Consider the following 13812-nt stretch of genomic DNA (forward strand, 5'->3'; position numbering starts at 1 on the left):
CGAGGCATTTCTCTTTGTGTCTTCCAAGGTGTATTTCAGTCCCTCCTTGACAGCCCTTGCATATAGTGTCTAAGAGTCCCACTCCTCAATAATGGGAAAAAATTGTATTCTGAGGCCTGCTCTATGTGTCTTTCAGAATGTATTGTAATTATTTTTTACATTTTTGACAGGCCCTTGCAGTCAGTGAATAAGCTTTACTAGTCTAGGAGTTTCACGCTGTAATAATCTGAAAAAATATTGTATTTTGAGGCCCTCCTCTACCAGTCTTTCAGAGTGTATTGCAGTCCCTCTTCTAATTTTTGGCATTGTTGCACTTTGTGCATAGGCTTTAGGGGTCTAGGAGTCCTACTACCTAATAATTTTTACAGAATGTGTATGAAGGCCTCCTCTGAGTCTAAGACAGGGAGTACCGGAGTCCTTCTTCCATCTAGTTTTTTTGCAGTTCTTGAATTGTCTGCATATACTTTGTGAGTTCAGAGTCCCTCCTTCATGAATTAAACAGAATGCGTCTGATCATGTCACACACCCCACATGCCCAGATAAGGTAGTAAAATGTTAACATTACATTTACCGATGACAACTGGTGGGTATAATTTTATTTCCCCCATACTATGTCATCTACTGTAGTCATAGGTGACAGGGAAATATGTTGTTATATGGTGAGGCTATTAAGGCTATGTTCACATAATGCATTTTAGCTGTGTTTTTTTTGTTTCTTTGCAGCATTTTTTCAAGAGTTTTATGCAAATTAAAAGCAGATTTTTAAAGTACAAGCAAAAGCTGGAGATTTTATAAATCTAATGCACATAATTTTTTATTCTGACTGAAATGGAAAACTGCGTTTTTTAAAGATGCAGAATGTCAACTCTTTCAGCGTTTTTGCAGCGTTTTTTTAACATTAAAAGCAAAGTGTTAAAATGCAGCAAAAATGCTATGTGTGAACATAGCCTAAGGGGTGGAGGAGGCATTTTTTTTTCCTCTTTTTTATTTTGCGTTATATACAAATCATTCTACAGGAAAGAATGTTTCCAAACATTTTTACCTCTAAAATCCATTTTATCTTTGGTTTTATATGTTTCATTATTGTCTGTTTATAAAAGTGGTGTCCTACTCTTTCAACATTGTTCCCAGTAGTGACCTGGGAGTCAGGGATGCTTCCCCATGCTGTTCCCATTCTCTATGACCTCTGTTTCCATTTATTTCAGCAATTTGAGGGCCTCCCCAGTCCTCCTTGTGGTTCTTCCGGAAAAATGCTCGAGTTTCCTATTGACTTCCATTATACTTGTTACTTGAATCTAGCCCGTCCAAGCGTTTGACCAGCTCCATTTGAGTATCAAGGATTTTAGTGCTCTCTCATTACTAATAATTAATCTTGTTCATTTATTTTTTTACAATTTCCCTATACTATTCTTTAACATAACTCCAAATATAAGGTAATTATTAGAGATGAGCAAATCTTTTGACTTTGCTAAATTTTTCCACACAATTGGACTTGCAGTGAATCGATTCACAAGTACTGCAAAGCCTTCAATTTCTCTTTAAAGATATGTGCAACACTCTCAGGTCTCATAGGACTGTAGCCAACCTTTTCCAAGCTCTTTCATGCAAACACAGCCTTAGTACTGTCACATCACTATGGGAAAATGGATGGAAACTGTTCCTCACTGCTGTACTACCACATCTGTAGAAGATATTCTGTCTTCATATCTTCCTTTCCCTATGTCTATTTCCAAACATCCTCTCACTATCCAGATTCACCACAAAATGACTGGTTGACTGTGATGTGATAGTGTCATGCCAGATAGTGTTTACAGATGCTGAGCGTACAGTGCAGCACAAGGGTGACAATGTGGATGGTTTAGAAGGAAGGCCCTGGCGTTTGGGAGAAGGGATACCTCCAACAACTCACTTGAGTCTGTATTCTAAGCTCCCTAACATCCATATACGGGTCCTTCCCCCATCGCCGTCATTTTCCCGGAACCCACCCTGGCTAGTGAGAAAGTTGGTGAGAGCACTAGTCTAACCACTACAATAATACAACACAAGGTAAGGGAGGCAGACAGAGGGACAAAGACACAACAGGAAATCACTCCAAGTTTCATATAGTGCAGCAAAACACCAGCGCTGTAATAGTCAAGACTCCGCAGCTTCTTCTACAGACTGGCTCCTTCCAAAGTGGTCAGCATAAGAATAAGATTCTCTAACTGGCATGAGATGGTAAGACACATGACTTTTTATAGCGAAGGGTAGTGGTCACAAAAGAGCTGCACCTGAGATCAAGGCTACAAAGAACAGCCAGATAGGAAAAAGTCTGTAACCCCTGCAGCACTAAAAGAAAGTGGATACATTTAAATACCAGTTGTAGACCTGTGAACAATAAGGTGTTGTGACCTCGTGGTCCCAGACTCGCCAGAGGTCTCCCCAAAGCGGGACACTCTCATGACTGATTGCAACAATGCATTATGGGGAAACCTGCCCGAGCACACCCAAGGTCAACTGTGCCTATTTTGGCTAATCCAATCTTCTGCAATATATAATATGGCAGCAGCAATTTCAGGTTGTTTTGTGTGAATCAGATTACAAATTGTTCAAATTTGCCTTGTTTATAGAATTCCTAAAAATTCGAGACAAATAAAATTCACATCAAATCTATTCACTCATCTTTAGTATCTACATTTCAGAATATTTTGAAGTATAACATTAAAATAGTTTTTAAACCGAACTTTCAAGTGCATTTCAAATGAAAATAAAGGAAACTTTTTACGAGCATGTGTCTTGTGCAGCATGAAACCAACGTGTGGAATTTGGAGACACTTTGCTGCAGCCAGCCCTCACTTACCATCTATATGCACTGCTAATTAAAACACTGATCTTATGTTGACTTTGTAAATTCTACTCTACTGTAAATATAATGCCCTCACCTAAGCGTGGAATACACGGATCTGAGATTTTACTAATAAACTAACATTATAGGGGTCTTTCCATGAATGTCCAGGTGTAAAGTGACGAATACAGATAGTGACTCTATGAAAAATGTGAGAATGGAAGGCACTCGCTAGTTTTTTCTTGCAGAAAAATTCACATTTATTCTTTTTAAAGAAGGAAAAACAGACCTGTGTGCTCCATGTCTCCCTCTCCCCCTCCTTCCTAGGATGTTTTTCCTTCTTTAAAAAGAATAAATGTGATTTTTTTCTGCAAGAAAAAACTGGTGAGTGCCTTCCATTCTCACATTTTTCATGTCAATTGTTATATGATTATTCTTTGAAGTTGCACCGCCAGTTGCAGACCCATACTCAGGAGTTAAAAGTCCATTCACCGAGGTAGGTGAATGAGCTGCAGTGATTACTAGCTGGAAGTTAGTACTCGGCTTTCCTTCTACTCTGGTTGAGATAGCGACTCTATGCCATCTGAATAATGCCTACCGGTAGGTGCAGTGTTAACATTAATTAACAGCACTGCAGCTTAGTTTTAAACTTTAAGACATCTTGTTTTAAGTGAAATCCTATTGAAATGTCAGCACAATTCCACAACTTCTTTTCAAAGGTATATAGAGCACATTTTTCATATAGATCTGCATATGATTAATCTTTAAGAACCTGTCTTTTTTTCAACCTATGTACTATGAAATATTGTTACTCTATATTCAATCCTCATTTCATAGGGTCTGGCCTTGGCTCATTTTGTATGGATCGCTCCTCTTCAAGTGATTCTTTTATTGGGTCTCATTTGGGACTTACTGCAGGCTTCTGCTTTCTGTGGTCTGGGCTTCCTGGTTATTCTGGCATTGTTTCAGGCATGGTTGGGGAGAAGGATGATGAAGTATAGGTAAGATCATATCAGTTTTTTTCTAATGTAATAGTGATACAAAGTGTTATTTAAATACTGAAGTGTTTTACAAATGTGTTACATGTGACATATAGTATCACCCAACTCAAACACTGGCACACTGCCAAAGTAAGCATTATTATTGTTACTATGCGGGTGTGTGGCTCCACCACTGTCAGGTCAACATACTTTCATACTATTCTATACTGTATCCATATATAATCCATGTATTTGTATAATTTATGGTATATACTATGGTGATACCGAATGAATTATATATGATATATGTATTTTTTATGTTAATTCCTTGTAGAGACAGAAGAGCAGGCAAGATCAATGAAAGGCTTGTGATCACTTCGGAAATTATTGACAACATACAGTCAGTAAAATCCTACTGTTGGGAAGATGCAATGGAGAAAATCATTCAGCTGCTTAGACAGTAAGTACAAAGTGGACTGCAATATACGAATCAGTCTTTTATTACAATAAAGGCCACTTTACACACAGCGACATCGCTAGGACCCGTCACATGTACTTACCTCCCTAGCGACGTAGCTGTGGCCGGCGAACCGCCTCCTTTCTAAGGGGGAGGTTCGTTCGGCGTCACAGCAGCGTCACTAAGCAGCCGACCAATAGAAGCGGAGGGGCGGAGATGAGCGGCCGGAATATCCCGCCCACCTCCTTCCTTCCTCATTGCCAGCGGCCACAGGTACGATGTTGTTCCTCGTTCCTGCGGTGTCACACATAGCGATGTGTGCTGCCGCAGGAACAACGAACAACCTGCATCCTGCAGCAGCAATGATATTTGAGATTAGAACAACGTGTCAACGATCAACAATATGGTGAGTATTTTTGATCGTTAGCGGTTGTTTGTACATTTCACACTCAACAACGTCGCTAATTCGTGCATCACGAATTCCGTGAACCCAACGACATCTCGTTAGCGATGTCGTTGCGTGTAAAGTGGCCTTTATGAAGCCTCATTATCTCCTGATGAAGCTCACTTGATGAGCGACACGCGTTGGGTATGGGGGGTTCACCAGACTTCTGATCGCTATCTTGCTCACTTAGGCTCTTAACAGTGATGTACTTCAGTTATGGTGGGTTATTTCATTTGTGCTATTATCCAGCTGTGCCATTGTATGTGTATGTTTTTGCATCTTTTGAATGGACTCATTGATATGTCCTATGGCTATTTTGTCCTTTGCTGGTTAATACTTTGTATCATTGTATAGCACCACAGTTAATCATTGTTTTTCTTTTGTCTGGTGTTTTTTGCCTTTTAAATGATTTTATTGGGGTATGTTTTCAATAAAAGATACCCTATATACTTTAGTCCTGTAGACCTGGTGCATTGTACTTTTTTATAACTTTTTTAGCAACCTTCTTTTTTTTGTAATAAAATTATATATAATTAAAAAAAAAAAAAAAAAAGATTTCTGGTTATTTATATATTGATTGTCATGCATTCTATATTGAGCTGAGTGCCAATGCCTGCTTCTTTTCCTCTCTAGTATAAAGTGGCCTTTAGGCTATGTTGAAATATGTGATACTTATGGTATCAAAATTCTAATCTTTTTTTTTTAGAAAAGAGGTTATTTCCACCATTGTTTTTGCAAGGGGGTTTTGTTCTAATTTGTTCCCTATTTTGCTGCAGGTTGTAATGTTCGTTACAGTACCAAATACCCATTTTCATTTTTTAAGATACTTAGTGATGAGCGAGCACTACCATGCTCGGATGCTCTGTACTCGTAACGGTTACTGATGCTTGGGTGCAAAGTACTTGTAAGGAGCAGTTAATGCTCGGATAGGTGTGACTTGAGTATCTGAGTATACTGGAAGTCAGGGGATCTTGAGCATTTTTCAGGAAGATTTCCTGGAAAAATGCTTGAGTTTTCCATTGACTTCTATTATACTCAGTATACGAGTAGCATGTATCCAAGCGTTAACTGCTCATTGCGAGTACTTAGCACCTGAGCATGGTAGTGCTCAGTCATCACTAACCGTTACGAGTACCGAGCATCTGAGCATGGTAGTGCTTGCTCATCACTAACTGTTATGAGTACCGAACATCTGAGCATGGTAGTGCTCTCTCATCACTAACTGTTACGAGTACCGAGCATCTGGACATGGTAGTGCTCGCTTGTCCCTAACCGTTACGAGTACCGAGTATGGTAATTCTCGCTCATCACTAGTGGTCACTATTGGTCACCCGAGGATGGTAATGCTTGCTCACCACTGACTGTTACAAGTACAGAGCACCCAATCATGGTAGTGCTTGCTCATCACTAGTGGTCACTATTGCTCACCCGAGGATGGTAATGCTTGCTCACCACTGACTGTTACAAGTACAGAGCACCCAAACATGGTAGTGCTTGCTCATCACTAGTGGTCACTATTGGTCCCATACACATCTGCTCACTCACTGCTGTAATGTCCATGTTGTCAGTACCTATGGTGCCGAAATTCCCAGAGGAAACTAACAGATGCCTAGTCATGATGTCTTAATGGAATGTTGCCCGACAATTAGGACATGAAAAGTCACTGGAGTTACTGGAAACAGAAAAGTGGACCACAAGCTATGGAAATATAACAATAACTCACAAAATTGAATGTTAATATCAATATTTGTATTATCTCAGATTTCTTTATCCTGTATTTATTTATCCTCTACTGCTGATAAAATATTGATTTTATTGAAATTGCAGCAAGCAGCCCAGTAAGTGACACATCACTGGAATCAGGGTCTTCCCCAACATCATGTTGCTCTCCGATTACATAGGAAGCACCTGCTGACAGATTCTTTTAAGAATATTTCTGAAAGTGTATACATCTGATTTATATCACTATGAGCCAAAACTCACAGCGTGGTTTGCTTTTTAACAGGACGGAACTGGCGCTCACCAGAAAAGCGGCATATGTGAGATATTTCAACAGCTCAGCCTTCTTCTTCTCTGGATTCTTTGTGGTGTTTCTCTCCATTCTTCCACATTTACTAACTGATGGGATTGGTATCCGAAAGATCTTCACCACCATTTCATTCAGCATTGTTCTACGTATGACGGTTACACGCCAGTTCCCCTGGGCAGTACAGACCTGGTACGACTCTCTGGGAGTTATAAATAAAATTCAGGTATGTGCTGAACAATAGGATCAAAACACTAGAAAGATTAAAGGATAAGATACATTTACAACGCAGTGTTTGTGAGCAGTGAACTGACTCGGTAATCAATGGATCCCATGATATGGAGATTTCTCATGCTCAGGTGGATGTTTTCCAGTATTCTTTGCCATATATAGAACTGAAATAACAATTATATAAATCAGAAAAAAAAAATATTAAGACAGTTAAAAGGTAAATAGAGTACACTGCAGTACCATGAAAGCGTCTATTGTCAGCAGTTATTGACATGTCAATATGACCCATGCTACTTCACGACCTATCTCAATGGCAAAAGAAAGCTTATTTCTACGGCTTTCCATCTGTAAGGCACACAGATATGTACACAGAATAATATTGCCTACTGTATTAATAATACTGGCATCAACATTACACAGCAAGCCTGAAACGTCAAATATTTAAGGAGGTGAATAGCTTACATTTATTGTTACAAAAGTCTTTCTGTCCCTGTTCTGTTTCCTCCTCGCTAACAATAACAGATTATCACTACTTGACTAGATGGCCCGTGCCTCAATAATCAGCCATCACTGATTAGCAGCTTTCTGTTAATATACAGTGTACACAAACAACTGTCAACTAGTGGCGTGGGTGAGGTTATATAGGGCTCATCATTCTCAGTAAGTGACACATCGCTGGAATCACGGTCTTGGCCCCTACATCATGCTGGTTTCAGATTACATTACAAAAACATGCTGACAGATTCCCTTTAAAAGCTAAAGCTGTTTGGCTCTGCATGTCAACCTTTGTGACTCAAGTAATTCTGATAATTACATCAAAGCTGGGTATACGAGGAGCTGCTGATAAGTCTTATTGCACGCCCCACTGTTCAGTTATTTATTTTTTAAAAAAGTTTAAAATAAGCAATAAATTTTGCTAGACTTCACAATTGTGTCCCACTTGTTGTCGACTCTTAACCATAACATTAAAATGTTTATCTTTATGATTGAAGCCTGAAATGCGGGAAAAGGTTGAAAAATGCAGGGGAGCCGAATACTTTCGCAAGGCACTGTATCACTGTATATATATATATATATATATATATATATATATATATATATATATATATATATATATATACATATATATTTGCCGCCTGCGGATCGAACTGCATTTTTCTGGTGACCGGTTCTTTTTTAATCAATAGTACAAGCAAATTAAGAAATGTTGTAGTATGTCTGATGAGAAAAGTATGCTTCCTTCAGTAAATGCTTTGCCTCAAAATCTCCATAAATCTGTCTACAAATCTGTCTTCAGTGAGTGATAAAAATACCTTGTACCTATAAATCTATGGGTAAGGGAAGGGTAGAAGCTGGAGGGAGAAAAAGGCAATATATATATATATATATATATATTTATATATATATACACCATGTACAGAATTATTAGGCAAGTTGCATTTTAGAGGATTTTTTTATTGATCGACAGGTAACAGCAGGTAACTATTACTGTGCAGAATTATTAGGCAACTTAATAAAGACCAAATATATTCCCATCTCACTTGTTTATTTTCACCAGGTAAACCAATATAACTGCACAAAATTTAGAAATAAACATTTCTGACATGCCGAAACAAAACCCAAAAACTTAGTGACCAATATAGTCACCTTTCTTTATGATGACACTCAACAGCCTACTATCCATAGATTCTGTCAGTTGCTTGATCTGTTTACGATCAACATTGCATGCAGCAGCCGCCACAGCCACCCAGACACTATTCCGAGAGGTGTACCGTTTTCCCTCCCTGTAGATCTCACACTTTATGAGGGACCACAGGTTCTCTACGGGGTTCAGATCAGGTGAACAAGGGGGCCATGTCATTATTTTTTCATCTTTTAGACCTTTACTGGCCAGCCACGCTGTGGAGTAGTTGGATGCATGTGATGGAGCATTGTCATGCATGAAAATCATGTTTTTCTTGAACGATACCAACCTCTTCCTGTACCACTACTTGAAGAAGTTGTCTTACAGAAACTGGCAGTAGATCTGGGAGTTGAGCTTCACTCCATCCTCAACCCGAAAAGGTCCCACAAGTTCATCTTTGATGATACCAGCCCATACCAGTACCCCACCTCCACCTTGCTGGCGTCTGAGTCGGAGTGAAGCTCTCTGCCCTTTACTGAACCAGCATCTGGCCCATCAAGGGTCACTCTCATTTCATCAGTCCATAAAACCTTTGAAAAATCAATCTTAAGATATTTCTTGGACCAGTCTTGACGTTTTATCTTATGTTTCTTGTTCAAAGGTGGTCGTTTTTCAGTTTTCCTTACCTTGGCCATGTCCCTGAGTATGGCTCACCTTGTGCTTTTTGATACTCCAGTAACGTTGCAGCTCTGAAATATGGCCAAACTAGCAAATGGCATCTTGGCAGCTTCACGCTTGATTTTCCTCAATTCATGGGCAGTTATTTTGCACTTTTTTTGCCCAACACACTTCTTGCGACCCTGTTGGCTATTTGCCATGAAACGCTTGATTATTCGGTGATCACGCTTCAAAAGTTTGGTAATTTCAAGACTGCTGCATCCCTCTGTAAGATATCTCACAATTTTGGACTTTTCAGAGCTTGTCAAATCTCTCTCTGACCCATTTTGCTAAAGGAAAGGAAGTTGCCTAATAATTAAGCACACCTTATATAGGGTGTTGATGTCATTACACCACACCCCTCCTCATTACAGAGATGCACATCACCTGGTTTACTTAATTGGTAGTTGGCTCTCAAGCTTATACAGCTTGGAGTAGGACAACATATATAAAAATTATCATGCGATGAAAATACTCATTTGCATAATAATTCTGCACATCGTGTATATATTTACATATATATATATATATATAAATAAATAAAAAAAATCTGACAAGATCTCAAGTTCAAAGAGAAAAACTGATAAATATTCAGGAGGAACATCATATACTGTAAAAGGCAAATATAATGTTAGTCATAATACACACATTGTAGCTCATAATAAAAAGTCACCTGAAAGGACACTTACACTTAAGAAGAATTTTTTTTGTAAATACTTGCATTCTCCATAAAAAGAAACAACAATTCTTGTCCCTCTAGTTTGGAACACTGTCTTGTTCTTTCTGGATTACATTAATAAATCGAGTGTGTCACTAAACAGTGTAGCACTGATCAGTCTCAGAAACATAGATGGTACACTTTTTGCTTCACGGAGATTACAACCAGGTATGTCTCCTGAAATTCCTAATCCGGGACCTACGGTGTGGTGGTCAGAAGTAATCAGCAGCGTGGTTTGGCTGACATTTTGTCTGATGATGTTGGCTGTTGTTTCCATTACAAATAGATGGCACCTAATATATTTCCATATATTTAACAGGACTTTTTACAAAAAGATGAATATAAGTCACTGGAGTACAACCTGACAACCACTGAAGTGGCCATGGAGAATGTAACGGCATCCTGGGATGAGGTATGTGTGTGGTATAAATGATTTTGTAGCTCTAATTTCAATGGATTTTTTTCATATCTGTAATAAAAAAATCCCTTTTTTAAAAAAACATAAAACTTCATTAAAAATGTAAATATTTCCATAGTTGTGGTTGTCAGAATACAGTGATGGCCACTGTCACAGTATATTCCTACATTTGTAATTCTGCCCTGGCTGTGGTATGGTTTACTTGTTGTAAACGCACTGTAGACATATATTTTGTAAAGAATTGTTGGCGAAAATACGTCTAAAGGCCGCTTTGCACGCTGCGACGTCGCTAGCGATAGCACCCGCCCACGTCGTTCGTGCGTCACGGGCAAATCGCTGCCCGTGGCAAACAATATCGCTGGTACGCGTCACACGAACTTACCTTCCTAACGACACACAGCAGGCCACCAATAGAAGCAGAGGGGCGGAGAGCAGCCGCATGAACGTCACTCCCACCTCGTTGCCAGAGGACGCAGGAACGCTGTTGTTCGTCATTCCCAGGGTGTCACACGTAGCGATGTGTGCTGCCTCAGGAACGACGAACAACCTGCATCCCAAACGAGCAATGATATTTTGAAAATGAACAACGTGTCAACAATCAATGATTTGGTGAGTATTTAGGATTGTTAGTGGTCGCTCGTAAGTGTCACATGCAACGACGTCGCTAACGAGGCCAGATGTGTGTCACGAATTCCGTGACCCTGATGACATATCATTAGCGATATCATTGCGTGTAAAGCCCCCTTTAGACTTTGGTCCGTGACCCCAGCGATATCTCGTTAGCGATGTCTTTGCGTATAACGGGGCCTTAAGGCTCATTCACACAACCGTAGAAGTCAGAATTACGATATCTGATTTTTTTATTGTATAGTGCACTGCCCAATGTTATTTAGTGGGGAAGTGCATATGACCCATTTCTTTCACTGACAAACTCCATGAAAAAAAATCACAGCATTGCTGATTTTACACTGGAAATTGGTTGAGGCTCACTCATTCAAGTCTGTGGGTGTGAGAAAAAAAATTGGTTGCCACAATATAACATTTTTTATGGATACAATGCAATTCTGTAACAAAAGGAACTTTAAAGGGATCTGTAAATGATAAATTACTGCTACTGTAAAATAAACAGATTGCACACAGACTACACATAGATGACAATTGAGAATAAGTGCCACTATTATAGATGAAAATTGGACTGATTTTCTTATTTGTCATGTGAGTCTGGCCTAAGGATGTATACCGTAATATAGCTAAAATGCATAAGAAAACTAAAATCATCATTTTTTGCATTATTTTCATACAGGGAATTGGAGAAGCTTTCGGAAAAGCTATGATGGAAAATGGAGGCAACGCTTCTAAAGAAGACCCCAATCTATTTTTTAGTAACTTTACATTGCATGTCACTCCGGTGCTTTCTAACATCAGTTTTAGCCTGGATAAGGGACAACTGCTGGCAGTTGCAGGTTCTACGGGATCTGGAAAGGTATTTATTGTTATATAATATTTTTATTTTATTTAGCACAATAACAGATACAAATCTGTACAAACCTATGTATGTACCAATAGACATCCAATGTACAGATATAAGCCAAAAGAGTGTTCTTATACAGTGAACAAAAATCTAAATGCAACACTTTTGGTTTTGCTCCCTTTTATCATGAGCTGAATTCAAAGAACTAAAAGTTTTTCTAAAAGCACAAATAAATAAATAATTTTCACACGTTTGTCTAAATCTGTGTAAGGCCTGTTTCACTGACGCGTTAAAAACGCATATGTCCCTCCATATGCCATGATTCACGGCACACGTGTGTTCTCCAGGTGCAATCCGTGATAGCACATGGAGATAAACTCAGCTGTCCTCGCTCCTGCTCTCCGTGGTGCTGAAGTCTCCCGGAGCTACTTCCAGGTTGGCTGTGCAGTGCATATTCATGAACATAATTAGCCGGCCTGGAAGCAGAGACAGCAGCGGCCGGAGACATTGTCTGGAGACAGATGAGTTTAAAATGCTTTTTTATTTTCAATGTACGTGTTTTTCTGGTACGTGTTTCATGAATCACCATAGTGTGGTCCGTGGGACATCAGTAATGCCAGGAAAAACAGACATGTCTCCATGCGTGTGTATGCCGCATGGAGGCACGGTCAGTGAAAAATCACTGATGTGTGCGCAGACCCATTGATTTTTAAATGGTCTGCGTATGTCCGTGATTCTAGTACATATAAAAACTGTCACATATGTACCAGAATCACTGACATGTGAAACAGGCCTTAGTGAGCACATATCCTTTTCGAGGTAATCCATCCACCTCACAGGTGTGACATATCAAGACGCTGATAAGACAGCATGATTATTATACACATGTGCCTTAGAATCTGAAGAGCGGTGACATCACTGACAAGAGAAGCAGAGCAGTACTGGATCACTGGATCCCGGAGAAAGTGACAGTAGATGAGTATATTAATATGTTGCGGACGGGGGCCGGGCCGCTGCAGGGGCTGCTCGGATCCGGGTTCGTTACCGTGGCTCGAGTGGTAGCCGGACCCGGGCTCATGCAGCCGTCCGTCCTCAAAACCGTAGGAAAGGGGGTATTTATACGGGATAGAGTCTTTGTCAGTGACGCCACCCGTGGGTTGCGGTGAGAGTTGGTAGCACCGCTGCTGCCTGGTTATGGGACGCCCGGGGCTGATGGAGCAGGGCAGCAGGATGAAATCCCCTCCACGGGTAGGGGAGGTGTAGTCTCGGGGCCCAGGGTGTACGGGAGTAATGGCTACGGAGAATGACATGCAGGGTTGTAACAGGGATGGATGATGTCTGTCTGTCTCTCTTGTCTGCACTAGTCCGCTTGAAACGGCCTCCGGACCAGATCCCCTCTCTCGGCACCAGCGGGCTACAACCCTGCCCCGGTCTACCTCAGGTTCCCCGCGACCGGATCTCTGTCGCCTGTGGCCCTCACTGCCACCTAGTCAGCGTCGCTAGTTCAGTCGTCCGGTGGTCCGGGGCTCCAACCTTGACTACCACTCTCTCCAGGGAGCTCCAACTCCCTCCTGTCAGCTCTCCACTGACTACAGCTCAAACTCTCCAACACTCCTCTCTGTCACTTCCTGAACTCTTCTCTTCGATCCCTCCCATTTTCCTGGGGGGGAATGACTAGGTCCTGATTGGGTGGTATATCCCTGTGTGGGGACTCTGTTAATGCCAAAGAGGAGAATGGCCTGCATTTTGGTGGATTTGTGCAGGCTCTGTGACAACCTGGTTTTGCCAGGTTGTCACACCCCGCCTTGGTAGAATACAGCCCGTCCTCGGGCTGTCCAGCCACTGACGTTTATTTTTCTGCTTCTGCAATTGAAAAAGATAACAAGTAAACCATATCAAAA

At 40.5% G+C, this 13812-nt stretch overlaps 1 protein-coding gene across 1 annotated transcript in view; it reads left to right on the forward strand.

Moving 5' to 3' along the window:
- The window catches only part of CFTR (CF transmembrane conductance regulator), a 227079-nt gene that overhangs the window by 63415 nt on the left and 149852 nt on the right, over positions 1 to 13812 (forward strand). The window contains exons 6-10 of the mRNA XM_075345036.1: positions 3662 to 3825; positions 4139 to 4264; positions 6712 to 6958; positions 10342 to 10434; positions 11744 to 11923. Of these exons, the coding sequence (XP_075201151.1) occupies positions 3662 to 3825; positions 4139 to 4264; positions 6712 to 6958; positions 10342 to 10434; positions 11744 to 11923 (810 nt within the window). The remainder of the gene's footprint in view (positions 1 to 3661; positions 3826 to 4138; positions 4265 to 6711; positions 6959 to 10341; positions 10435 to 11743; positions 11924 to 13812) is intronic.

This window comes from Anomaloglossus baeobatrachus, chromosome 4, assembly GCF_048569485.1.
Source record: "Anomaloglossus baeobatrachus isolate aAnoBae1 chromosome 4, aAnoBae1.hap1, whole genome shotgun sequence".
NCBI lineage: Eukaryota > Metazoa > Chordata > Amphibia > Anura > Aromobatidae > Anomaloglossus > Anomaloglossus baeobatrachus.